The sequence below is a fragment of the Cottoperca gobio genome, chromosome 16, assembly GCF_900634415.1.
Source record: "Cottoperca gobio chromosome 16, fCotGob3.1, whole genome shotgun sequence".
NCBI classification, from domain to species: Eukaryota; Metazoa; Chordata; class Actinopteri; order Perciformes; family Bovichtidae; genus Cottoperca; species Cottoperca gobio.
The window spans coordinates 8,805,041-8,831,931 of NC_041370.1; the positions used below are offsets into that span (position 1 = coordinate 8,805,041).

At 39.5% G+C, this 26,891-nt stretch overlaps 1 protein-coding gene across 1 annotated transcript in view; it reads right to left on the minus strand.

The window, feature by feature from the left end:
* Window positions 1–260: 260 nt before the first annotated feature.
* The window catches only part of dgkb (diacylglycerol kinase, beta), a 62,357-nt gene continuing 35,726 nt past the window's right edge, over window positions 261–26,891 (minus strand). Inside the window, 7 exon segments of the mRNA XM_029451905.1 lie at window positions 261–2,140; window positions 5,006–5,066; window positions 5,311–5,431; window positions 10,423–10,618; window positions 11,282–11,302; window positions 11,304–11,373; window positions 24,258–24,322. Coding sequence (XP_029307765.1) covers window positions 2,033–2,140; window positions 5,006–5,066; window positions 5,311–5,431; window positions 10,423–10,618; window positions 11,282–11,302; window positions 11,304–11,373; window positions 24,258–24,322 — 642 coding nt within the window. The 3' untranslated portion in view covers window positions 261–2,032.

Below are 26,891 nucleotides of genomic sequence, written 5' to 3' on the forward strand. Positions count from 1 at the left end.
ACAACTTCCGGGTGGAATACAAACGTAACAGTACAATGAGTTGAATGTTGAAAGATGTTTTAAATCGTTAACGGTACACAACCAAGTATGTATGTAAGCTTAGTGAAGTATGGAAAAAAACGAAAATTAAATGGTACAAAGGATAGATGTTTGTGAAAGTTGATGCATGTCAAAAGTCTAAATCCTCACAAAGAGTAAAATTCAGTTCACCCATAACATGTGTTAGGGGGTCAAATGTCAAAGAACACCAGAACACTATGTCAAACAACAAAAGCTTTTTTTTTATTTTTATTATTTCCATTATCACTTTTCCCAGTCAACATTGGCAGGCAGTATTTCTTTTTAGTCAGAACAACATGGTGCGAGAAAGCAGTACGCGGAAAAATAAATAAATACTGTGTACAAAAATACAACCTCACTGTACAAACGCAGCACCGTACAAAGCAAAGACGCGGGATACTCATCAGATCTCAAGTCTCCACTGGCGTATGGCACTTTTAAAGACTGAAACAGTCGAGCCTAAAATCATACTCATAAAACAAGCAGGAGTGCAATTCAGTTAAAAACAACACATTTACCAGGTGTGTCTCACACTGGTAGATCTGTAACGAATCCACCAAAATTAGTCTTTGGTGAGACTAAAAGAGATAAATACTATTTAAATGCAGAACTGTATTGAATGACTCCCAGTATCATCCAGGATAATGTAAGTAAGGACACTCTTTTATGAATGAATGAAAATTTGCCAAAGGTGCTTTATTATTTAATTTATAGATGGCAGGTGCATAGTCAGTGGCTGTAAAATGCCTCTGAAGCTGTAATTATTAGATGGGATTGATTTTCAGTATTGATTCTTTAAATCAAGCTTGTACAATATATATGTCAATAGTCATTTTGTATTTAGACCTTAATTGGTCAATGTACGCTTTTATGCGCAGCGAACTGTAAACACTCAACCGTAGACATCGGAGCAAATCAATGACTAGAGGAGGTCAAACTGCCTCTTGTGAATATCCAGCTTTACAGTCACTGTACCAACATACGGTCTGATTGAACACTGAATCCTTCTGTTGCCTTTTCACTGTTTTTCAATCTAAAAGTACCTGAGTACCTGTTCAGAAAAACACAGGATCTCATAAAAATGCAGCCATCTTATAAAGTATGATATGGTTAAACCGAGCAGCACTACGGACGTAGATTCAAAATACGATCAATTTCCACAAGTTTCAAAACAGATCTTGGTCACTCATGCGACACAAAGTTTGCACACAATTGGTAAAACTGTCTGGAAATCTCTCGTGCGACGTAAAACAAAGAGTGTCATGCATTTTTTATGAAGATCAATAATCATTCCTAATCGTTCCACTGACGGAGCAGCAACACAGCAGATCAAAACATGACAAGGATGACTTGCAGGAACCATTCAAATACAGCAGAAGTGACTGTCTTTTCACTACTTGAAGCCATTCATGAGTGAAGCGCTGAAGAAATGCTGAGCAAAAAAACTTCACTTCTTACTAAACACTTGGCTAAGATCAGCTGCAAGCTCCAGATATGTCAGCTTCAACAGCAACAACCTCGTTCACTGTCCATCATGCATCAGGGCTATGCAAATTCAAAAAAACTGTTAAAAAACATCAATAGCAGCAAAATATGAATAAATAAATACATCATATCACAAGAAAAGACATTATTTTGTGGTTTTCTTTCCACATGGCACAGATCACAACAGCAAAAATAAAAACAGGCTTTTATAAAATTGGACTTCCCGAAATAGCTTCAGTATTTGTGGAGCTAAATTACTCTACACACTGTAGCGTCAGTCCTAAACACACCTCCTTCTGCATTGAATAAGGGCTTCTCAGTGACGTCTCCACGCTGCCGGAGATACATACTGAACTTACAGTTTGCTACTTAACACTGGGCTGCCAAACAGGCCTCAAAGACCCCCCTTCACTAACAGGCCGAGTGATGATCAACTTGTGGCTGCTGCTCTGCAGGTCATCGTGAGGACTCGAAGGTCTTGAACTGATCAATCTTTGCTCTCAGTGCACGTTCGTCTGATGACGGAGGAGAAGAAGCTCCGGCATTGTGGCGGCCCCATCAACATGGGAGCCTGGTTCTTGTGGACGATCTCAATCTGGTGTTAGAGAGAAGCAGAGAAGCTAAGATTTAGTTTGGTGCATCACAAAATAAATATGTAAGGAAATAAATGAGCTATTTCCTGCTTCGTTTAAGGAATCTGTGGCCCAGTGAACCACCTGCTTTAATCTTTTCACAATTATGAGTTGCACATTAGTAGAGCTTTCAAAGGCCCCTCTCCCAGCCAGCAGATCCCCCCCTTTTCTTCTTTGATTATATTAGTTCTAATAGATTAGTCAACTGACAGAACCTTTTGAGAATCTATTAATAATTTAAGTAATTCATTAAGACATTTTCTTTTCCCAGGTTTTGCTGCCTTTTCTCTGTTTTGTATCATTGACTAGAACATCTTTGGTTTCTGGATTGTTGGACTACAAACTTAACTTGTGTTGGGCTTTTTCATGGTTTTCTGACATGACCATACCATTTATCAAAAAAGATTATAGTGTGCCACAATATAAACTCCTGTTCAAGATAATTGTTTTGGCAAAAGCAAGTATCCACAACATCTCACAAAGACAGAATCATACTTTGCTCACTGGTACTCCCTGACACAAATACAAAGTGGGTTTCCACAACACAATTTAAACTCCATTTTTGAAGAAGGTCCAACTACTTTTCAATTACATTCATATTTGTCATTTTACCCAACGCTATCTCCCCACAGAATGTCATTCAAACATGCATCTACCACATGTCATGGGTTCTTGTCAAATGGGGCCTTTTGGCTAACGAGTGAACTTCTTAGGGTCCTTAATGCGACAAACTTTGAGAATCCCTGGGGTTCATGTCTCTGATAACAAATAGTAACATACGTTATGCTGGATTATGGTAAAGTATTGTCTTTATCAGTATAATATCTGACAATATCCTGTTTCCCCACAATGAGGCCATTTCTGTTGAAGGTTGAAAATGTAGATCAGTGGAACAACAGAATCAACCATCAAGTGTTGTCATATCAAGCACATAGTTCATTACGCAGTAATGGGGAGAGGAAACGCTACCATCTGCATTAAAAGGGACCACATTCACTTGAGAGGAAAGCTGCCATTTATTGTACTTGCACTCAGTAGCAATTACCAGCTTGTGTAGGCTGTCTGCCATCACTGAAAAAGATTGAGCTTAATGTTTCTGATGTACTTTCCTACCACAAGAAAATAACGTTTTTGGTCACATTAGAAAGATCTAAAAGAATACCTGAAATACATTTGGAAAATAATTAAGCGTTGTTTTAAAGACGCAACATTGAGCATTTATATGCCTGAAGATCCCCAGTTACAGAGCAATGAGGCTCTAAGAAATTAAAAACAATTAGAACAAATGATCTATGTATTGTACTCCCGCCTGCGATCAACAAACATTCAAACTAAGAAAACTGAGAGGGTTTTATACTTAAGACTTAAAGTGACATTTTACTATAATCATGTCTGGAAATACAGTAACGTTGAAGTTTGCAGCAGTTGTTTCAGACCTAGTTATGAAAGAGACAGTGATACATGTCATATGCCACTTCAAAATGCAAATGGTTGGATGGTGTTAAATATGTTATGCATGCGGAGGAACTGAGAGCATTTGCATAGTTGTTGTTGTTGTTGTTGTTGTTAATAATTAGTGGGATAACATCCCATTTGAACTGTGGTGTTTTCATAAGCATTTAACAGGTCGACTGATTCAAATTCAGCACCAACCTACAGTATGAATAACTCGCCGTGGAAATCATTGCAGCACAATTATGGATTGTCAGATCCTAACTTTGCTTCATGGAAGTTGTGCCAGCAGACACAAGAGCCCTTGCAAACTACTCGTTTTGTCATGCACAGGGTTATTTTTTTAGCTTTGCCTGAGCAATCCATATGTAAATCTCAGCAGCACTTCATCTGCAGTGCTGTTGTAATTAAAGCTAAACCCAACCGTAATCAACGCAAACTGAGGAGTTTCATTTTGAAAAATAAACAACTTGGACAAAAGGGCAAACACTCGTCGAGGCACATGTTTGAGATGTAGACGGTAAGCAAATTAGGAGAAGTAAGACTTGCATCATTAAGTATTTGTCACCAGAAATAACTGCACAAAGAAATGAAAGGAACAGATACTGCACTGGATGCCAACATGTATTTTATTTTGAAACCAGTTCTTTAAGACTTTATTAGGATGGTGATTTTATTTGTTTATTTTGGTAGTAGCAAATACTTTATGCAGTATTGCCCTGTCTTTGTTGTTGTTGTTGTTGTTGTTTATTCTTAACATCAACCTGCCTAGGAACTTCAGATAACAAATAAGCCACTTGGGTAAAAGTCAGTATTAGCGTAGTGATTATGTCAATTAGAGTGATTTGTCACAGATAAATAGGTAAAATAATGTAAGATAAATCAAGTTTTAATTTCCATCACCAAATCCTGTGAGATTTTAGGATCTCAAAATCATTTAAATTCCTAATACAAGGCACTTTTTTAAAACATCTGCACATTAACAGTTCTCCTGTATTATAAACTCTGATGTGATTGTGAGGTAAAAATAAATCAGCTATAAAAGAAAGCGCTTTTATCTGATAAAATATAAATATATAGTTCCTTTGATTAGTCATATTTTATAGTTATAGTTGGCGACACCTGGGAGCTGCTTGACAGGGTTAGGGTTAGGGTTAGGGTTAGGGTTAGGGTTAGGGTTAGGTCAGATCCTCCTGGATCTGGACATGTATTGCACGTCTGTCTGTCCTGGGAGAGGGATCTCCCCTAACTCACGCTCCTGAGGTTTATTCTAATTGTTCCCCCCTTGTTAATTGCGTTTTTTTGGGTGATTCTTTCCTTTTCTGGTGAAAGGGTGTAAGGACAGAAGGTGATGCTAGAGACTTTTAATGACTTACAGTGCAGGGAGTCTGCATCCAAGGTTCCCCATCAATCTGCATGGGGAGGGATTTACTGGTTCTGTCAGTGAAGAAAACATGTTACAATTCAACTTGGTGAAAAATGTTATCGTAAAATGTTGCAACTTCATGTTTAACTGACAAGAAGGAATAGTTCGATAACTAAACACTAACATAATTAAACTGCAGACTAACTGTTTTTCTTTTTGATGGTGACCTAATGCTAACACAATTTAGAAAAGATGCTAACAAAAACAGACAACAAAACAAGCAAAAAGTTCGTTTTTGTCCAGTTGAAAACTGACCTTATGGTGACGGAGGAGCACTGTGCCAGGCGTCTTCCAGCGCTCTTCAGGCCTGTGTAGATCTGACCCATCTCCATGGCTCCTTCCAGCCCCACCACCTCCAGCAGCTGGTCAGACAGATCTAAAACACAAAGAACATATCTGTAAATATACTTAAAGTCCAATGAACCACAGCTGCTGCCATCATGGAGGCAAACTTGAAATGTAGCTATGGTTATGTAAGAGCTGCTGATTAATATTTAAAAACCAGAACATTTGAAAATGATACATCAGGGTGTATATTACGTGTTACTGTATGCATGAATATTGTGCCTTAGAACCATTTCAGTAGCTTTGAAGTAATGTTTTAGACGTATGCTAAAATGGTTAAACAGTAAATATAACCTTTATTTTTGCACTTACATGTTGCTGAAGAAGAATGTGAATTTATAAAGAATGAGGAAGTTAAAAAGAAAATAAGAAAGAAAGAGAGAACAGGTTCTACGCTTCAGAAACATAACATTTACAGTTTTTAAAAAAAAGACCAGAAACAAAAGGCAACAAGAACAGGCTACAAACAAAACAGCTATTAACTAGATTGCACCGGCAATGCAAAGCAATCTTGTGATATTATAATTATTAATTTCTCTTCTGTTTTGCAGTTATGAGCATTGATTTTGCCCCTGCTGGAAGCCCAGCGTCACGCAGGGCCCATCTGTTTCAGCGGCCCGCTCTGCCTCCGACTCTCCATCGACTCGTCCCTCCACAAATTAAGAAGCTGCTGCCTCGCTGCTGGGAGCATACAGACACTAATTGAAACGAAGACCCATTTTTAAACACTTGGTGCGTGCATGCGAGTTAACTCTCTGTCTCCGATGCTGCTCCATCGCTGTCATGTTTATCTGAGCCGCGTTGGTTTCCTGAAGGCGTGTCGTGGGTAATGTTGCTGTTGTCGTGAGGTGTTGTTGTCGCTGCCGAGCTGTGGTGTCCAGTTGTCACCACGGTGATGGACATGCGTCTGCCCCTATCTCAGTGCCGGACTGTGAGTGCAGTGCTTTCCAGGGTCGGAGTGGAAGAGTGTGTGTACATACCCAGCAGGTTGACCTGCTGACACTGGGCTTTAAAGCTGCTCCCCCCATTGTGACTTCTCACGTTAATAGAAGCGGCTCACACAGGCCCGCGCTGACACGTATGATGGACAGCGTCACCATGGCGATAGGGATTCCTTGTTGCCCGGGGCTACAAAGATCCAGTATTCCCAAGAGTGCTTACGGTTGAAAGACCGTAGAGCCTTTCTGCTAAATATAAAACAGGTTTGTTGTGCTTTTATTAAACCTTTGCTTGGTTTGACCTGCATGTTTTGGGTTTAACCATTAACTTTTAGAATTCCTATGTAGTCTATTTGAAGACATTACTAATGCAAACACTTTGTTTACAGTCGCAAATAACGTGAATAATGTGAATTTAATTCAAAGGAGTAGTTTGAGTTTGGGAAATGCGTCTTTTGCTTTGTTGTTGAGATCCAGCCTACTACCTAGATAGATGCGACTCTCACATAAGTCAATAACTCAAGACTTAGCTTAGCATAAAGACTGGAGGCAGGGGGTATAATATGCCCACTAACACCTCAACAGCTCATAAGGTAGAGTGGTCATCCACACCGGCGGTCGATGCCCGACCCCTGCGGTCAACATGTCGAAGTGTCCTTGGGCAAAACACTGAACCCCAAAATTACCCTGATAGCATTGTGTGTGTGAGTGTGTGTGAATGTTTATCACTACCGCTGAGCAAGTGACCCCTTGCATGGTAGCCTCTGCATGAATGAATTGGTGAATGTGTTGCAAAAGTGCTTTGAGTGGTCGTAATTACTTAAAAGCATGCGTTATAAAACTAGTCTAAAGCTTTGTTTTGTTTGGTAAATCTCTACAAAATAGCATAACATAAAGTAATATTAGTCCACACAACCCCCGTACAACAACACATTGTTGTTTTTACACCTCAGTTTGTTTTTCCAACAATGTCAAACTACTCTTTCAAGCTGTCACATACATTCTGTCTTGTTTTAACCAAAACCTGAAACTTTAAATCTAAGGGTGTATTATAATAAGTATTATTTCAACACATGGTTCAATTAGTGACTACTTTGATTTATCAGGGAAATCATTTTCAATTTCATTTGAATTTTGAACCATCATTTTATATATATGAGGTGAAAATGAAATACCTGGAACAATAATCAAAAGTGAATTCTGCAAATTTATAAAAAGCCATGTTTGCTTACCAGAGATAAAGTGAGAGAAAAATAGAGTCACCGAACTGTTTACACAAGAAGGACGTTGAAATAGTTACTCACAAGATAAGCAGCCTGAGGCCAAATATAGCCTACAATCAACAGTATGTGCTTTACTCAAGTGTTGAAGGCAATATTTTACTGTGATAAACAAACAGGCACTGAAAGTGGCAACGCTGAGCGAGTGAGACACTTGTGAATGAAAATCCATGTGGGAGATTCTCAAAGCAGCGCTGTGGCTTTAATCTCAACAGCCATGTCTTCCTGTCAGAGTGTGGGATAAGAAACGGCGTCCTTGTCATTGTCAAACAACTACCTGTCGAGGCCGGTGGCTGCACAGTGACACATGTGGAGCAACAGGGAGAGAACGGAGGAATACGAGAGAGACAGTGAGGGAGCGGAGCAGGACCAGCAGCCGATCAGCTGAAAGTAAAACTAAAGAGAAATGGCGGGAGGAGAGAGTGTGGAGGCCAATCCTCCGAAGAAAGCTTCATGGGGCTTGTCACGGGGCATCAGTCCCAAGCAACAGCCCCTCCACCCCCGCATGGACCCCCCAACCTCCTCCTACCCTGCTTAAACCTCAGTCCCATTCTAAATAATTCACTCCGCAGCCATTCCCTTCCACCTGAGGGGCTTGTCTCCTGGCGTCACCAGCGGGACGATTTAACAGCTCCCGAAAGGTCAGGGTTTTTTTTTTTATCCCGCAGCCACCCTCCACCCACAAACACACACACACACACACACACACACACACACACACACACACACACACACACACACACACACACACACAATAATCCCTGCCAACAGTTTGATCTGTGCATCGTGCTCGGCGGTGCCCCCTCTGGGCTAATGCACTCCTGTGTTTACCTCTAAATACGTCATTCTCTTGATCTGACAATTTAGGCTGCTCACCTTGAGGGCACCTTCCACAAGGGCATCTACACATGCACACACAACTCAATGCAAAAGGCACAAACACACAGAGGCGAAGCAGCACGCAAATACACACTCCCCACTCACACTAAGTGCCTTTCCAGGTTCAGATGGTGGCCTTTTGTTTTTTTTCAACACTGATTGATTTTTATTCAGGGATTAATGGAGTGTTCATCGTAGCAAAGTTGGGCTTTGAATTGATCAACTATCTTCCTCACAGTCTCTGCCACACTTCACCTTCATCTAACAGTCACATCATCCCATTCCGAATGTTATAAGCCTCCCAGCATGCAGCAGCACTTGCTAAAAGAACGTGTGCTTTGCTCTGATTTCCCTCTTTCTCCCTCTCTGCGATTTACTGCACTTTCTATTGTTCTCTCAACTTTCCCAACAAGACGAGACACGTTTGCTTTTCTCACAGTTAACGCTGCAACTGTGAAATTACCTACTCATTTGCCATGTATTGACATATTTTAACAAGCTTTACTTTGAATCTGCAACAGCTCCTGAAATCCAAAAGAAAACAAAACGTAGAATCACAACAGGGAAAAAGACAAATAAAGCTTCATCGACAGCTTCACAGAGTGAAGTTTCCTAAGGGATCACTGGTAGCCATGTCTGGAGATCCTCACTGACTCGCCATGTTTCAAGCCGGACACTGATTGTAACATCCACTTCATCCCTGAGTACAAACACACCATCTCACTGTGAAACCTAGAAACCTACTGTGCACCTGAGCGGGCAGGGGTTACACATGAAGGGGAATATTACACAAAAAAACAAACAAATCCAGAATTTATGACAATAGCTCACACGTGAGGAGAAAAATACATGTATGTATATTCTTTTCAAACTTGTTTCTTGCCGATTTTACGATTTTAAGAATAATATCATGTTTTATTTTCCAAAATGTAAATTTTTCAGGAAATCTGGAAAAAAAAACAGCCTCCTGCTCAATAACTATTTATTCTAGAAAGAATTTAAAACCTGGAGAATTTAGTCAAACAGTAGTGAAATATGTTGAATCCTTCCATTCAAAATTAAAATTAAAATTTTTCTTCCTTTTCCTAACGAAACCTTCCAGTGGCTCACACCATTTCACCAGTTACCACAGAGCAGCTGACTCATTCTGCTTTGTTCATTCATATATTCCCATTGACGGGCTTCCTTTGGACATAAATGGATTCAGGGGTATGCCCAACACCCCCCCCAGTCCGCTCCTATTAACTGAGCCTGTCCACTGGAGCCTACACAGACCATTAATACACAAGTGACAGTTCCAAACAGTGACAGGATTGTACAATTTCTTTGCAAACAAAACCTGCTAGCTATGATTCACCTTGTCATCGATGAAATATTCATGCACTTGGGAAAAGTTTGGTCGAAAGTTTAGTCTTTGATCTATCTGATAGGAGCAAGGACACAGACTGTGTCTGATGTGGGCTTTGGGGGAAAGAGCCTCCTACACTGTCAAACCTACTTAATGTACAGTATTATTTTCCAATGCAAAACCATGATCAACAGAATATGCAACGATTTGAAAGTGCTGTTAATGACTCATCAATGACCTCACTGAGTGTCAAGTTTTCTACATTTTTTAAACACATTTAAAAAGGCTATGTGTTTAAAATAAGAAGAAGAGTCTACAGCTACAGTCTACAGTCTACAGTTAGGAGCTCTGTGAATGTTTACCATGTATTCTGAGTTTAGCATGTTAGCTTGCTAGATTAGCTAATTAGCAGTAAATAAAAGGTAATGGTATATGTTATGATGTATATCTCTTATTGGGTTTTCAGGTTGGATATGGGCTCTAATGGGCTAGTTTACTGCAGTGACTGCAGGATTAATACCAACAGACATCCATAAAATAGTCATAAATGTAAGAATTCTTATGTTGTCAAAGCTACCTTGAACGGCAAACGTGAGCTCCTTGGGGTCGAGCACTGGTGTCCTCTTGTCTTGGCTCTTTTTGCCCCCCTTGCGGTTACCCCTCCTCTTCTTGCTCTCACCCCAAAGGTTGGAGCCGCCGTGCATGCTGGGAATGTTGAGAATGGCAATGCCTTCCAAGGAGATGCTGCTGAGGTCCAGAGTGATACCATCACACTTTTAGAAAGGAGAGAGAAACAGACGTCTGTCTGAGCCTAAGCGTGTTTTTAAAACCACCATTCTGGTCAAGTTGATCTGATTAAGCTGAAAAAGGCCAGTAATACTCTAAATAGTAGATTCTTTTAGTATGGATCTTCACCTCCTCCAGTAGCCTACTGTAGGTACTTATCACGCACTAATTAATGAAGACTTCTGCACTGTGTGGATAGCTCTGAGAAGGGGGAAGATGAATTGTATAGACACCATCTTCATTATCACTCAATATCACTCACAGCAGGGTCGTGTAGGGCTAATTACCTGTGTGTTGAACTGATGTTCAGTGAGAAATGGGTGGGGAGGTGTACAGATAGCTTTCACACGTCAACACTTTGTCTGGGTTCATTTGAAACTAATACACATTTTTGCCATTAATGATACAAGGGCTGACCAGAATATTTTTAACAAGCGCCAATATTCTTACCTTAGTACTTAATCTGCATATATGTGCATATGGTTTTAATATTTGTAATTAAACAGAATGTATGACTGCTTGGGATTCACTTAAAACTGTTTATAAAAGAATAATTCGCAAAAGCAGCGACTTTCAAAAATATTTCCTTTGTTTTAGTTTCTTTTCTATAGATAAAGCTCAAAAAACAGAAATGATGTGCTTTGCTTTACCTCAACCTCCAGAAAGTCGTGGAAGCTTCTTACATGTGGCCGAAAAGGTCTCCGAAGTGCCGAATTCAAAGTACCAGAGCTTATTCTTTGTTCTGAAAGAAACAAGACAACATGAACTGCAAAGGGACCAAGAAAAGAGGAAACAGGAGTGTTTTCCACACATCAAAATCTGAAGTCATACCATCTCTTCTTCTCTTTTCTGTCTCTAGTCCCTTATATGCCGAGTTTATGAAAAAAAAAAAAAGACCGCTTGTAAAGGTGTGTTTGATTCATGGCTGAAAAAAGGATCTTCTAAACTACACAGGAAATATCCCTCTAATGTTTACCGCTGACCAAAATCACAGAGTCATTAATCTCCAAAGAATGCATAATGTGGCTCATTAATCACATATTGAAGCTTAATGATGAATCTAAAGCCAGTTAAAGAGGCATCTGAGGGAGCCCACGGGGTGACCAGTGCCCAACATTAAGGCCCAGTGAGGGGTGTAAGAGGGTAATCTAACTGCCCCTGCAATTAACAGAGGACTGGGGTGCTGCTCCCCGGGCTTCCTACAGAACACTGTCCCATTGCTAAGGCTGATGATCAATGACCTCGCAGGGGTGAGTCGCCATCTGTCCGCATACTGCTACGGTACATTATATTCTCTCATGGCTACACAAATACAATATTGTTTTGTATTGGAGTAATGATTACTTGTTGTACCCCTTTTAATATATTTTTATTAGTGACGTAACATTGCATCATTAGCATGAAGACTGCACAGACTGCTAACATACATCTTACAGTGCAATCAAGAAATAAATCATGTGGAATTAAAGGGAAAATAACATATTTAGGGCGGCTGATTTAACACTTCATCAAACACGAGGTTATTATTTCTTGAACAATCATCAATGAACATAATGGATCAATTTAGCTTCAAACATGAAAGGGTTTTTTTTTTTTTTTTAAGATTTATAATGTGTCAACTGCAAAAATGAAGGACATTGGGGGTAGTTATGGATTAGATTTGGTTTTATTTGGCCCGTTGATAACAATGCTGGGTAGCTGTGCCTGCTCTTCTTTTTTTTTTTTTTTTTTAAGAGAATGGTTTGATTTTTGAAAAGTAAGAAGTCAAGACTTCCTCCCTGCTGCCAAAAAAAAGAGTTGGACATAAATATCCAATTAAAAAGCTACTCGTCTGTTCACAAGAGTTTTGTTATGGGGGCAGTGTGAACCTACGCGTATCACATAAAGTCCCAACAATTACCCCTTGAGGCTGCAAAGTTCATAACTTTGGCATGAATAACATAACAGACAATTTAGCAACTGTTACAGCTATAGAAGGGGGGTTATAGAAGTGAAGCCTGTCCTGAATGTGGTGCTACATGAAAGGGGTCATTAACACAATACAAAAAAAACTGGAGCCTGTATGTGCAAGGCAGTCATATATTATGAGATATCGTGTGTGTAAAGTTGTCATTTTAGCCCGATACTGACGCAAAACAAAAGATCATGGAGAGTCCAAACTGTCTGTTGTGATGTTGTGACCCCAATGCACAACATTTTTACTGTACATTCAGTAACACTGTGGATAATAAGATGAGCAGGAGATTTTCTTTCACCCCTGGTCTGCCTTCACTGAAAACAGACTGCAGCCTCAGAGAGGATGAGAAGTGCTTTTCATTTAGTCATCAAGTAACTGGAATCTATTATTAAAATAACTGAACTTTGATGCTTATTTCTTTTCGAAATGATCAATTATATTATTGCTGATTGTGTACCGATGTCCTGCAGGTCTGATTAAGAGTGTGTGTTTCTTCAGGGTACACACGTGTAACCAGGATGTAGATCTTCTTGATTGTATTGTTTTGGAAGAAAGAGGTGCATCTGAATCCAGGAGACTAGAAAGGGCCTGGACCACAGGCAATTGCTCACCTAGTACAGTTAAAACTGACGGGCCAATGTGGCAAGTGGTGAGTACATCAGCATTAACATTACAAGGACAGGCTAGTGTCGCTTTAAATGTAATAAAGTAAAAATGATCTGACACCACAGATGTGACAGGAGAGACAATCAGAGCAGAAACCAAGTTGCCACTGCAGTGAGTGAAACCAAAAGTATCAAGAAGTGCCAGACAGGCTTTACTTCAAAGGAGGATCAAAGGTCACCAATAATTCAAATCTCATAAGAATGAGAAACAGTGTCTGAGATAAATTCTCCAAATTCTTCTTAAAAAATTGGTAATAAGGGTCAGGTCTGTCAGTCGGTAGTAGGTTTCCCTACTAAGCTGGTGGACTCCAAATCCAAATGAACTCATCTGTCAATGAGGCTATGCTAGTGCTATCATTAACGGGCCTAAGCCTGTGGCTGTAGCTATCTGGAGGGTAACGTTAGCATAGATGAGCTGACGGATACGTCTCTCTAAAGACACCCGATCTGAAAAGGCAGAACAGTTAACACAAACCATAGTTACACAGTTAGCGAGGTTGCATTTGATGTGGGCTAAGTCAGGCTTGAAGCTAAGCTAACATGGCAGCTGGCAGCAACGGACAAGAAGGTCTATCTGCAGACTCACAGCAGCTACGGTAAGGGTTAGGAAAAAATCTCGTGGGGGGGGGGGTCTTGTAGTGAAGTGGATAGTCTACAAGACTGCAGCTAAACCCTTCATGCAACGATGGCTATCCATTAATACTAAGATCTATTAAAAAACAAAAAGACTAATATGATATGGCCTAAGAGTAACGGAGTAGATGAGTAGAAGAGGAAAGAGATTAAAACAGAAAATCGATGAGGGAAAAAGACTAGCCAGCAGTTGTCGATGTCACAGGAATCACAATGTGTGTCAGCATCACAGAGTTGAAGCAGTGTCACAGCGTCCCACAGTTCGCAGTGGCCTTTTAATCTTTCCAAGAAACAGCAGACAACAACAGACAATTTATCACAAAGCTTCAAGGACAGAAAAAAACCTACAACAGTGCTGACACGCAGAACTGAACACAGTAAGAAATGGCCTTCTCTTAGCTGGAATCAAAGCGCTACAAGAGGAACGTATTAGTATAAGAAGAGTAACAATCACTGAATTATTGATTTCCTCATTAGGACTTTTGTCAGGACCATTTAGCCACTTTATAAATGAGCTTTCATTAGGGTACTTGCAAGGTAGCCCAACTCACAGTTGATTTATAATGTGCAACATGGTCAATAGAAGAGGGATGGGAGCAGAGGGAGGTGGGAAGAGGCAGGAGGGCGACAGGGCCACGCTGAGAGGCTTTTCACAACAACACATCCCTACATCTCCCCCAGTATTATCATCATCATCATCATCCTCATAAGTCTGTAACGTAGACAAACCCAAGAGGAGACATTAACACAGGCCTGGGCAATTTTGCATACAAACAAATGAAGGTGGCTACTTTAAAAAGCATATTCAAAGCGTGTTAGTTGGAGGTGAATGACGAAGAGAATAAAGCCAGATACAATACAGGGAATGTTTTCGATGCCTAGACTCATTGTTGAAGGTGGTTTGCTTTGTTTTTGTGACATTCAAGAGTCTCTGATATTTAAAACTGTGTTTGAACTGAACACAAAGCACATTTTAGAGGTGGAAAAGTCAATGGAAAGACGTGGATTCTCTCTAGGTGCAGCAAGCTGAGGTGAAGACGTGTCTGTACAAGTTCAAACTGTTTCAAATAATAAAAACGTCCACTTATCACAACTACAGCTACATCCACTTCATGAATGTGCAGGGACAAGAGGAAAGGAGAAACTGGAGGAAAGTAACAAAGAACTAGAGTTTGTGGTAGAGATAAACACGGACACATTCCTCACACACGTACGCATTCGGCAAGCAGCTACTACTAGCTAACATACCCGAATCTCCAACTGAACTGCATGTGTTTGAGTTGCATTGTGGGTAATGGAGGCGCCAGGCCAGACGAGGGAGATTGTGTGGAATAACAATTCTCAAAAAGCTGCTCCATGTTTCACCTGTGAGATGGACATGTGTTATGAATTTACTTGAAAGAATGACCGGCTTCACATTAAAAAAGCTCTCGTAACCCACTGGCTCTTCAATGCATGGATACCTTGTCTGTACAGTAACATCTTAAACACAGACTTCTGGGTTTTTCACAGAACAGCAAGACCAAGCAGACACTAAAGACACATTGTAAGTTCAGATACTGTAAGAGACAACATCTGACCATCCTGTCGATTCCTACCACTTAACCTAACAAGCGCACCATGGCAACAAATCACCTCATGTGCCTGTTCATTAGGTAATTAGGAGCATCCTATTGGCCGGATCGGATTGTCGTTAGTTATCTGCCGACCAATGCTAAACTGGACTCCTCTGACAGACTGACTGTTTGAAGCGTCTTCAAGTGGCCAGTTTGTGCTAGGATTAATAGGGAGTCCATTTGAGTAAAATGATACTTTTAAGGTAGATTAGGAGGACTTTACTTTATAGTGAGTGCAATAAACGTGAACATGAAGTGTCCATTTCCTTATACCGTTGGCTGACTCCTGCATCCTTCCAGGACATTTTAGAAATTCCTTCATTCTATATCCCTGTGGAATTTGTGATTGGATTTGTGTTTTCAGTAGCAGGTTTTACAACTCTACTAGGAAGCCACAAGGCCTGTGTGTGTGATTGGACCTGCAGTGTATCAATGCAAAGTGTATCGCTTAGGCGGTGCGCATGTGAGATTAGTTGTAATAGTCACAGCTGGCCTACCGAAAGAAAACAGTGGCTCAGGTTTCCAGAGCAACTGAGGTGTTGCTTATTTGCACAAACAAATCATTAAATCAAAACTGAAAGAAGAGGACATATACAAACTGTGTGGCCGAGAAAAACAACAACACAAAAAGGCTTTAGAGAAACATCTAATGCCAAGAAGAAAAAAAGAGTCAGGTGAGCAACAGAAACACAAACAGCCTGAATCTGAACAATACAACAATGTTCATCAGCCCTCCATTGTTTGGTCACCATATTAAAGGATGTCAGAGGCAATAAGCTTCACTGTAGCGTCGCTGTCCTGAGGCCACAGCACCTTTAGATGCACTTTCTATTGGCCACACTGCACACCAGGCACAGAGCCATTGATTTTCTTCCCCTCTGACACTTCATCTAACCCACAATGATCTACGACCTTATTTTCACACTAATTTCTTCTTGATCAGAGGTGATAAATATTGCATTGACATAACCAACTCTTTGTGCATTGCATCAATGCACTGTTTTGTTTAACATGACACCGCCTAGAGCGCTCCGACTCCGACTGGCAGCTTGAGAAATGACCTGAGTTGCATCGTCTTGCCTTCAGAGATGCAGCAAGCAGTTTGAAAAATGTATTTCTTTCTGTTGCCCTGCAATGATTTGAAGGCACTTTTGTTATACCAAAACCACTGATACGGGTATAAAGCATCCAGCATCTTTAGGAACAAACAATAAAACTGTCATGCTAAAATCTCATAGAAATGACCTGATAAGCTCGAAAATATTTTTCCTTTTACAAAGAAGTTAGTTTTGCAAACAGAGCTGCAGTGTCTCATTAGCAGCCCGTTGGTGACAGTGCATGTGAAGTTATATGGATAAATATGGACTTTATCATGAATAAATACAGAGGTCTCAACTAATGTGTTAATTGCAGCACTACCGTGTTGGGTTGCCTTCCATTTTACAAATATTTATGTTCTTGAATGGTATTTCTTTAATTGAATTTAACACAGTGATGTTGTCAACAGGATGTTGACCAATTAAAAACAAGTATTACAGTTATAAAAATGTTTAAATGAAACATAATTGGGAATTGTTAAGACACCTGAAATGAGCTTAACAAAGCAATGCTGTTGATTAATGATTTCATATTGTTTGCAAGGCTCGGGGCGTTACAGCAACGTGTTTATCAAAGACACCTCCAGCAACACATCTGCAGTGGGACACTGTTTGTTTGTGTTCAGACAGAAATTAAGCCCTGGCATCGTGGTTACATATGCACCATCACCATTTAGCTAACAGGCTTCCATTTTTTAAGCAACTTTACCATTACCATGGCTGCCATGTGCAGATATTGTAGAGCGTGAGAGTTTTAAAAACGTTGGTATTGGATGTTTATGAAAGATTTTGTGCATTGCGGAGATTTTGCAGAATCGTCCAACATCGACGATCTTGTCTGGCAACAGGATTGCTTAAATGTATCATGTTGCTGTAGTGCCACTTTTTGGCAGAATGCCATTAAATTATGCAGGATTACATGAGGTTGCTATGAGCACTTGTCATTTAAACTTGGTTGGAGTTGCACAATGCGTTTAAGAGTTATGGCAATTCCTATCAAGAAGATCATCCTTACAAGAATGTTTTAAAATCATAGAATGAGCAACACTGTAGATTACATGTCCCTTCAACAGATTAGCATATATAAAACCCGGCGGAAATGATAAATGTCATCGCTTTTTTAAGTAAAAAATCATGTCAAACTGATTTTTATATTATTTGTTGTTATGTCTTACTGAAATGGGTTTTGGTAATACATCATATAGCTCCTTTTAAACAAACCTGCAATATCAGCTGAGAAGTCAAGGCAGTAATGTTGAAAAATAAGAACATCTAGCAAGTAATCTTGACATTCTCCTTTGGATGTGCTACATCTGACTAGCCAATTAGTATTTTAGCTTGTAAACTAAGAGTGTACTTATTGTTTAGTAGCTCGTTCAGCAAAGCTCCAACACGAGACATTAGAGAGAAACTTGTTCAAAGTTCAGTTTGATTTACTCACTAAAATCTCTCTAAATAGTGTCCTCTTAATGTCCAGCATCCAAAATTAAGGTGAGACGAGCCCTGAGGTGGTAAAAATGTTGACACACCTATTTAAATCACCTTCAGACATTACTGTGGGCTCGCAGGTGTGATTGCTTGGCAGCCTTTTTTTACCCCCGGATTTTGCCTCTCAGGTAGCATACAGGCTGCATTATTGTCTTGGTGGTTGATGGGGACATACACAGCCTAACAGGAAGATCTGCAGACCCTATTCAGGACTGGAAAAAGTACACCAAGCTCAGGTGCCAAGTCCGTTTTTCCTTTACAAAACACTGCTGACTACTTTGTGTCGTCCACGCTTCAGAAACCAAACCCATGCCTTTGCAAATAAGTCATAACACTGAATAATTTGATCGGTTTTATGCAAATAATTTCTCTGTTAAAGTAGATAGAGAAACAACAGAACTCAGATTAGTATATGCACGGACAAGGGGGCACTCCATTTAACCAAAACATGCTGCATATACATTTCTTCCTTGAGTTTCTGAAAGAGAATCACGCAATGTAATTTCAGTTGGACTTGAAAATTACATTTAAACAGATCATATTATGCAGCTGTCAGGGAGCCATGATGGTTTTTCAAATTTATATTTCTAAACCTTTAAAAAATTAATCTTCAATTTATCATTATTAGGGTAATCTTGTAAATTAATTGTGATATAATTTTTTTTGCATAATGCATACCACTGTAGCAGAGTATTGTGTGTGCAGGTTCACTTGAGTTTATGTCACACAGACCTTGTCACATGTATGCCTGTCTAGCGTGTGTGTGTGTGTGTGTGTGTGTGTGTGTGTGTGTTCCCACTGAGCTGGGGACAGGGCCACAGGTGAGATCCCTCTAAATTACACACAAGTGGTCATTAATTATAGATGACACTTTGGTCACATAAACGATTTCATCCTCAAATGAGGTCCGAGGGCAACCGCTACTGAGGTCCGCTGTGTGTGTGTGTGTGTGTGTGTGTGTGTGAGTGTGTGTGTGTGTGTGTGTGTGTGTGTGTGTGTGTGTGTGTGTGTGTGTGTGTGTGTTTGTGTGTGTGTGTGCACATGTGTAATTTAGAGTGCCATCACCTGTGGCCCTGTTCCCAGCTCAGCAGGAAACACGCACACACCTACATACGCGCATTAGCATTCGGTGTGTTGATGGGTGCGTGTGTTGGTGATTCCGGCGGCCCCATCCAGCACATCGCAGGGCTTTGATGAACGTACTCATTATGCTAAAGAGTACTCCATGCCTGGGCTTCCCTGTGCCTTCAGGAAAGGTTAACTCAGGATGGTTACACAGCACAGCGAGAGCCTGTGGGCGCACGGGGGCAGAGTGGCTCTAGAGGAGCGCCGTGACGGTGTTAGATGTATCGGGACCAGAAATAGATCTGGGTATGCAGAGCAAATATCATGGGAACATCAAGGCTCCATGATTGATGCCACAGAATAAACAAACATTGCAGGTGAAGCCACCGCAGCTTTGACGCTGCAGCAGAAATGTCCCAAGTCAGATGTTTTCCCTCACAGATCTCATGTTGTTAGTATTATCTTTACATCATTTGTACAGTGGCACTAGAGAGTCAGGATTTGAATATTCCTGTTATGAAAATGTATTAACAAATAATTGGTATGTCATTACCAGTAGCCACAACATCAATTCACAGTATCCCTATGAATTACATCCGTATTGAATGATTTCAAACCTAATGATTATTTTATTTGTTATAACCACAATTGTATGTAAACATGACAGGAAACATGGGAAGTGTGTAAGACAAAAGGTCCACAGCCAGAAATCAAGCCGGGGCTTTGTATTTAGCTACCGGCCTCCGTCTTTCCACAACTTTAACATTACCATGGCTACCATGTGCAGATATTTAAGAGGGTGAGGATTTTTAAATGTTGGCATTGGATGTAAAAAAAAAGAAAATCAATGCATTGGTAGATTCTTTTTTAGAATTGTCCAACATCGATAATCTTGTCCGCCAATAGGATTGCTTAAATTCATCATATTGCTGTAGTGACACTTTTTTGCAGAATGCCATGACGTTGTGCAGGATTACATGAGGTTGATATATGTGCTTATATAAGAGTTATGGGAATTCATGTCAAGAAGATCACTCTTACAAGAATATTGTAAATGATACAATAACAGTAATATTTTATGTTATGCATAACATTTGATAAAGATTGGATACAATGTGTTAAAAAAAAAAGCAAAACATCTGTTTAGCCAAAAATGCTTTTGGCCTATACCAGGGGTGGGGAACCTTTTTCCTATCAAGGGCCATTTTATTTTTTACAACATTCTTTGAGGGCCATACTAATTATTGAACTCATGACCTCTCCAAAAAATGTTTAAGACACAGCCCATTCATTTCACCTTTCTTTTATGCTGTGCAAAAAAGCATTTATCCATGTATCTTTCTGTTTTATCAGAAATAAACAATCCTTTATTAGTCCCACAACGGGGAAATGTATCTTGTCACAGCAAAAGAACATATGAAGTAAAAAGGCAGTACACAATAATTAAATAGAATAAAAAATAATATAAGTATAATATAAGTACCAAGTGGTTGATAGAAGATAAAGTGATAATTGCACAGCAGTGGTGGAACAGTCTGTTCTTGGTGTGGTGGTCTACCCGTCTATCTTTCCATGTTTGTATGTTACGCTCTGCAGAGAGCTGCTTGTTGGGCCAAACTCCACTGAAGAGCGTTAACTTTATCCAAACGCACTCGTCCTTTCAGCTCGTGCAGTTCAGCATGTATAAAAAAAAACTTTTTGTATCCTACTAAATAACAAACAGACTATTAAATGTGTAAAGAAGTGAAATGGTAGACTTGATTGTCTGAAGTGTTGTTATTTCACAGCCCTTTGTTATTGTAACTCTGGCTAAAATTGTCACTGTATTGGATACAACATTGTTAAGTAAATATCCCACAAAGCCGAGAGGTGGTGTGAGTCTGTGCTAGTCATGCATGTCAAAACTGAGAATTTGGAATCTGCTTATTGGCTCACAATCTACCAATGTGAACATTAAAGGGCAAATAAAGAATGTATACACGTATATAAGAATAAAACAATATAACAGCACAAAGTTTTACATGTTCTAAACCCTCTCTCTCTCTCTCTCCACCTCTCTTTCCTCATTCCTCTCACTATCCATCCCTTTCCCTCAGAGTCAGAGATTAGTGTGTAATTACATGGGAGATCAGCAAAAAACGGGGTGAAAAAACGGAGTAGTATATTTTAACAAGGCGGCGGAGGAGGAGTGGCGATGGGGGAGGAGGTGGCGCAGCCCTCGTCACGGGCCGACTGATTGTCTGCTTTTAATCCTCAACCTCATTATCACCTCCAGGTCCGGCAGTGGCAGTAAATGAATCTATCTGCCGAGTGTCAAATCTTCACACCTTCGCCCTGGTAATCACCCCAAGGTGCAAATACAGAAGATGGATAGAATGAGACGAATGAAGGGGAGAGCGAGTGTGTGACCCCTGCATTTCATCAACAAAATCCTCTCATTTCATAATTAACAAAAGCTACATGATGTTGTGTGATTGGTAATTAAAGCTCCTTCATTTATATTCAGTTTCTTCAAGATCAAACCAGTCAAACAAATGTATAGATTTGGTACATATGGGAATCTTAAAGAAAACATTTAAAAAGGTCTAAAAAGGTCGACAGTCCTCTGGCTGTCATTCTAAAATGCATTTTGTTTGAACACTATCAGAAAAAAATATTCTAATTTTTAGTATTCTCTGCATCCAACAGGGATATTAAAATAATTTGCAGAAAGTCAGGTGGATCTCTAAAGGGGTGGAGAGAGTGTAAAATACTTTCATTAAATACTTTTAATTGATGTTAAATTATAACGCAGCCTGAGAAACAGCAGATTAATATATAATATTAACTAAATCTTAGAATCACAATATGAAATCTAAATGTTTTGTGCTTCACAACGACCATATACTTGGACAATCGTCTTTTCACTTCCCATAATAATAAATCCACTGTAATATTATCAGTTTGCCATTTAAAACATTGAAAAATTAGATGTTTGAATTTTAAATGACAAAATATTTGATATAATTAACAGGAATAATAGTAATTGGTTATATTCCACATCTGGAAAAGGAACAAGGAAGATTGTATTACTGTTAATTATAATTTGGTTTGGTGTAATGTCACATGTGAAAATGTGAAAATGTTTCACTTGCACCCAATGGAAAACTTATTTTTCATCTTTTTGTGCTATGTTGTTCATTTATTTCTATATTTTACAGGTTTACAAGTTTCTGGATAAAAATGTTTACAAAGTGGTATTATTATTATTATCATCGTCACCATTCTTTAGTTTTTATTATTGAGTCTCTGTCTACATGCCTCTTACTACCCCTATGGAAAAGGGGTTGACAATTCCAGTTCATTTATGTATTAAGTGAGTTTCATGGTGCTTAAAGCTTGTTAAAAACTCATCAAAAACATTATTCCTGTCATTCATTCATGACAAAAACCTACTTATTGCAGATAAAAGTGAAATTAAATCTTCCCCCAGAGACACGCTGCCTCCATTGTCGCTGATGTTCCTGAGAAAGAGCTTCGAGCTGCAGGAAAATGATTCTGTGATAAGTTGCAACACACTTCCAATGGACACGAGCCCTTTGGACAAATCCAACAAAATCTATGCTACCTTGAAAAACTATAATCATGCATTATTGAATTGGCAAGGATAGTGTGTAATAGAGAGATCCTAAACCCATTCCCCCTTTTGAATTATTAATTGAATTCAAATAACAGACAGAATAATTTTCTTAAAATATCTAAATCATTTTTCACAAAGGCTTAAAATGGGGTAAAACAACAGAGATGCAGTCTGTGTGTCCTGCACGTAGATCTGGAAAGTGACTGAATGCGAGTGTCGAAAACAATACTGAAACGGGAAAATCGGTTACCGCAATGTATGAGGGATGTGCCGACATGTTGGGCGTAATAACATGGCAATGACTACCCAACACCCTCTTTGTTTAATCAGAAAATTCAATAACTTTACAATTGGCACATCCCGCATAACTATCGGTAATCATTAAACTACATGCCTTGGTTGATCCGAAACATTCACTTCCCTTTGGACCATTTTGCTGGTATGTCTGCAACAAGCAGCAGAAGGATGGCTGGCTAAATGTTGTACTAAGACCAGGGTAAAATATGATAATGAGTACAAATGGGATTATTAGGAAGCTGCATGTCATCAGTCCGACTGATCCATGATGTCAAACTAGCCAAGCAAATTCAATTAGGCCTGCAATTACTCCCTGGCGCTAGTGGAGACGTATGGGGACGTTAAATAATGATGGAAACATAGATGCCACATTTGTTCGTCTCCAAAAGGTGAATGCATCTCTTCAAGGTAATCACAAATGCTACACTTGAAGCCGGTCCATTCTGCAGATCTGGATTCTGCAAATGCACTGTTTTTGCACTTTTTTATTTAAAAAAGATTCTGACTTGTTTCTATTGTGGTCATTGGTTCAGGAAATATTTCATTTTCATATATTTATTTATTCCTCAGATAAAGTGGTGTTGATCTAAACCAAAAATGTCTAGGCACTTCTCTAGGCTCTGCAAAAGTTTTATGAATATACAACCTTCATGGTTTCAAAATTCCTATTGCAAAGAATAAATATTGACCTTATTTCCACTAGGAGGACTCCTGCCAACAGTCTCTTTTTATATTTAATAGTGGTCTATGGGGAAAATGCTTTGTAGGCCGAAAAGGTTTTTTTCCGCTGCACTACCACGAGTGGCCACTGGGATAATTTGGTAGTAGGTCCTTCTTAAGTTTTTGCTGGTTGTAGAAGAGACTCAACATATTTTTGGCTCTACAACTGGGCGAACAAAAGCATGACACAGGATATATTCAACTTGGTTTTACTTAAACCAAACAAAAGAAACAAGAGAGGAAGAAAGAAACCCCATTTTATGCAATAAGGTTCTGTTCTGAGTTGAAAACAACTGCAGCCGTTGTATTGCCCTGGCTGTTTTGTATAGTATTAGTGTGAATTAGTTGTAACTCCTGTTGCGATGCTTTATGGTTTTATGGACCCTGAGGATAGAACAGTTGGGAACCACTTGGTTAATACATTATCTTTTCTATACTAACATAAAAAGCAAACGGACACAAACGTTACCTGCTGTTGAACTTCTCAGGATGCTTCTCCCTCATGACATGGAAACGATGTGCAATGGAGGCATCCTGAAAGAGATAATACAATCTTTAGTTCAGGTACTGCGGACAATGTTGAGTTTGTTAGGGTTAGGGTTAGGGTTAGGGTTAGGCAAACCTAAAGTCTGCAGTTTAGACCTCCTTGCCTAAATGACTCTAAATCCTGGTGTCAATATTTATCCACTCATGTTAAACTTAAAAGCTCCTGTTGCAAGAATTATGATGTTTTATGATTCTGGGATTATGGTTATATCCTGCTGTCATTTGGAGACGCTAACATTTAAAAAAAAAAAGTACTCAACACCTGCAAAGGAAGTATAATAATTTGCCTTTACATCCGAGACAAATTCTTCCTCATTAACCAACTCTCCAAACTTTTGAAACAATGCAGTTACACCTTGGGTGTCCCTTGTGTAGGTTTCTATAAAATGGAAGAAGCTGTGTGCAGGAGGTGGTAGCAGGGTTTAACCTGGGATGGAGAGGTATTGACAGAAACCCTGATGAACAGCACGCTGTCTCCACACAGGCTAATTAATTAAACACACATTGTGAGTAATCACAGCTACAGGATGCTGCCGACACCACGGCAACCAAGTTGTTTTCCCTCTCCCTTCCTTCACCCCTCCTCTCTCTCTGTCACTCTCGACCTTCCTCTCACCCTTTCTGACTCTCTCTCTGCGACCTGGGGCATAGGGTAGAGCCTTATTGGAGTTCTTGGTGTTGCAGTGATACAGTTCATGTTACATATGTTAGTGTGGTGTGACTGACAGAGACACTTCACCAGAATATTAACACCATCTCAGTCTGGCAAGACTGTTATCTAGTTTTTAAGTGTGAACCTAGAGAAGTATATTTAGAGTAAACCTATATGATGTTGTTTGTTAATAGACACATCGACTGCGTAATCTGTGCATTTTATATAGATTAAAGGAAGAAGTGAATGCAGGCATCTTGCTCACATTGTTTTTGTTGTATTGTTACACATTAAACAATGTGACAGTTATAAGGACATTTTACAGAGGCCAAGCTTTTCTGCTGCTTGGTCAGCCAAGTTTTTTTACTGTTAAAAAAAGTAGTTTATCCAGAATTCATTGCAAATTAGTCCCACTTAAAGATGATTAAGAACTGCAGCTCCGTGCAACGGGTGAATTTAGACGTCCGTCTGATGTCTGACCATTAGTTTGATCTAAGACTGTTTATGATGCAATCTGAAAAGTTAGGCCACATTTTGAAAGAGTCATTTAACACAAGGCTGCTTCACTGCTCTCTCTGGTTGAAACCTATTTCTGTTCTCTGTTGCATCTGTACCAACACCTCAAAGTGATGTCACAGATGTTAAAACACTGGAGGACAGCAAATACAAGAGTTGGTGTTAAATTACTGACAACAAAAAAAAGATCACCTAACTTCACCTCCTGCTGTTATCTCCAACAACAGTGAGAACCCTTAATATGAAGTATGAACAGGAGGAATGATTATAGCGAACAAAACCGACCTGACTTTTGTTTTAGGACGGACTTCAACAATTGTGAACCTATCGTTTCTTTATGGGTTGAGAAAATACTACTCCTGAATTTAAATAATCCATTAAATAACCCATTATCTGACAAATGCAATGTCGCAGAGCTGAAGAATGGGGATGTTTTTTTTCACAGGACAGCGACAATACAAAAGCAAAATGCAGCAAGAATCAAGACAATGAGAGCTTATCTATATCAAGTGAGCAGATATCTTTATAATGTATCCACATGTTGTTACCTAGGTGTTAATGGTGACAAGGTCACAGAGCAGGTATGAAGGTAATTAGTTAGGCATTACAGTCATCTAGGATAAATGATGTAGTAGTTGATATTTTAAGGAACTTTCAATCAATATTTCCAACACACACAAAATGTTCAGTGTAAATCAAATTGTACGACAGACTTTACAACAACTTTTTGTCATTGTATGAACCGACATATTGAACTTCTGCATGAGAAGTAACTTGTTAATATATTATATAATCATAATACCTTTTGAACAAGGTGTTTAATATGAAGAAATAATTAGCATGAAAACTAAATATCAATCAATCACGTCAAAAAGTATGCAGAGAACCTCGTCAACAGATTGTGAAGTACAGAGGGACGCTGACATTTCCTTTATTAAACACTTCAGTGTCAGCAGAAAAACGCTGGCAAGGCCTTTGTTAAAAAAAAAAGAAAAAAGACCAAAGTCTGAAAAACTTGTCCGGCTCTGAACACATCTCAGCAAAGAGTGAGAGAAAAGTTGCTGTAAACTTTTTGCGCTTGTTCCTCTCTCGCACTCCCTCCCCTCCCACTGAAGCAATCTGTTTTGACCCACTCCGTTTTTGAGTGGCACTATTGAAACAGCACGCACAGGGAAGACCCCCTGCTAGCTCTCTGTACAGAAATTTAGGAGAAGCCAAAAGAGAAAAAAAATCAATGGAGGTTCTCTTGATGTCTCTTCAAGACGCTGTAAGCTGAAGACCAAAAGAATTCTTCAAGATCCCCGCAGACTCACCTCACGCTTCCAACGCGAGTCAAAAAAGGTGAGATGATGGATATATCTGAGAGATTGTAACTTGATTTTCTTACAA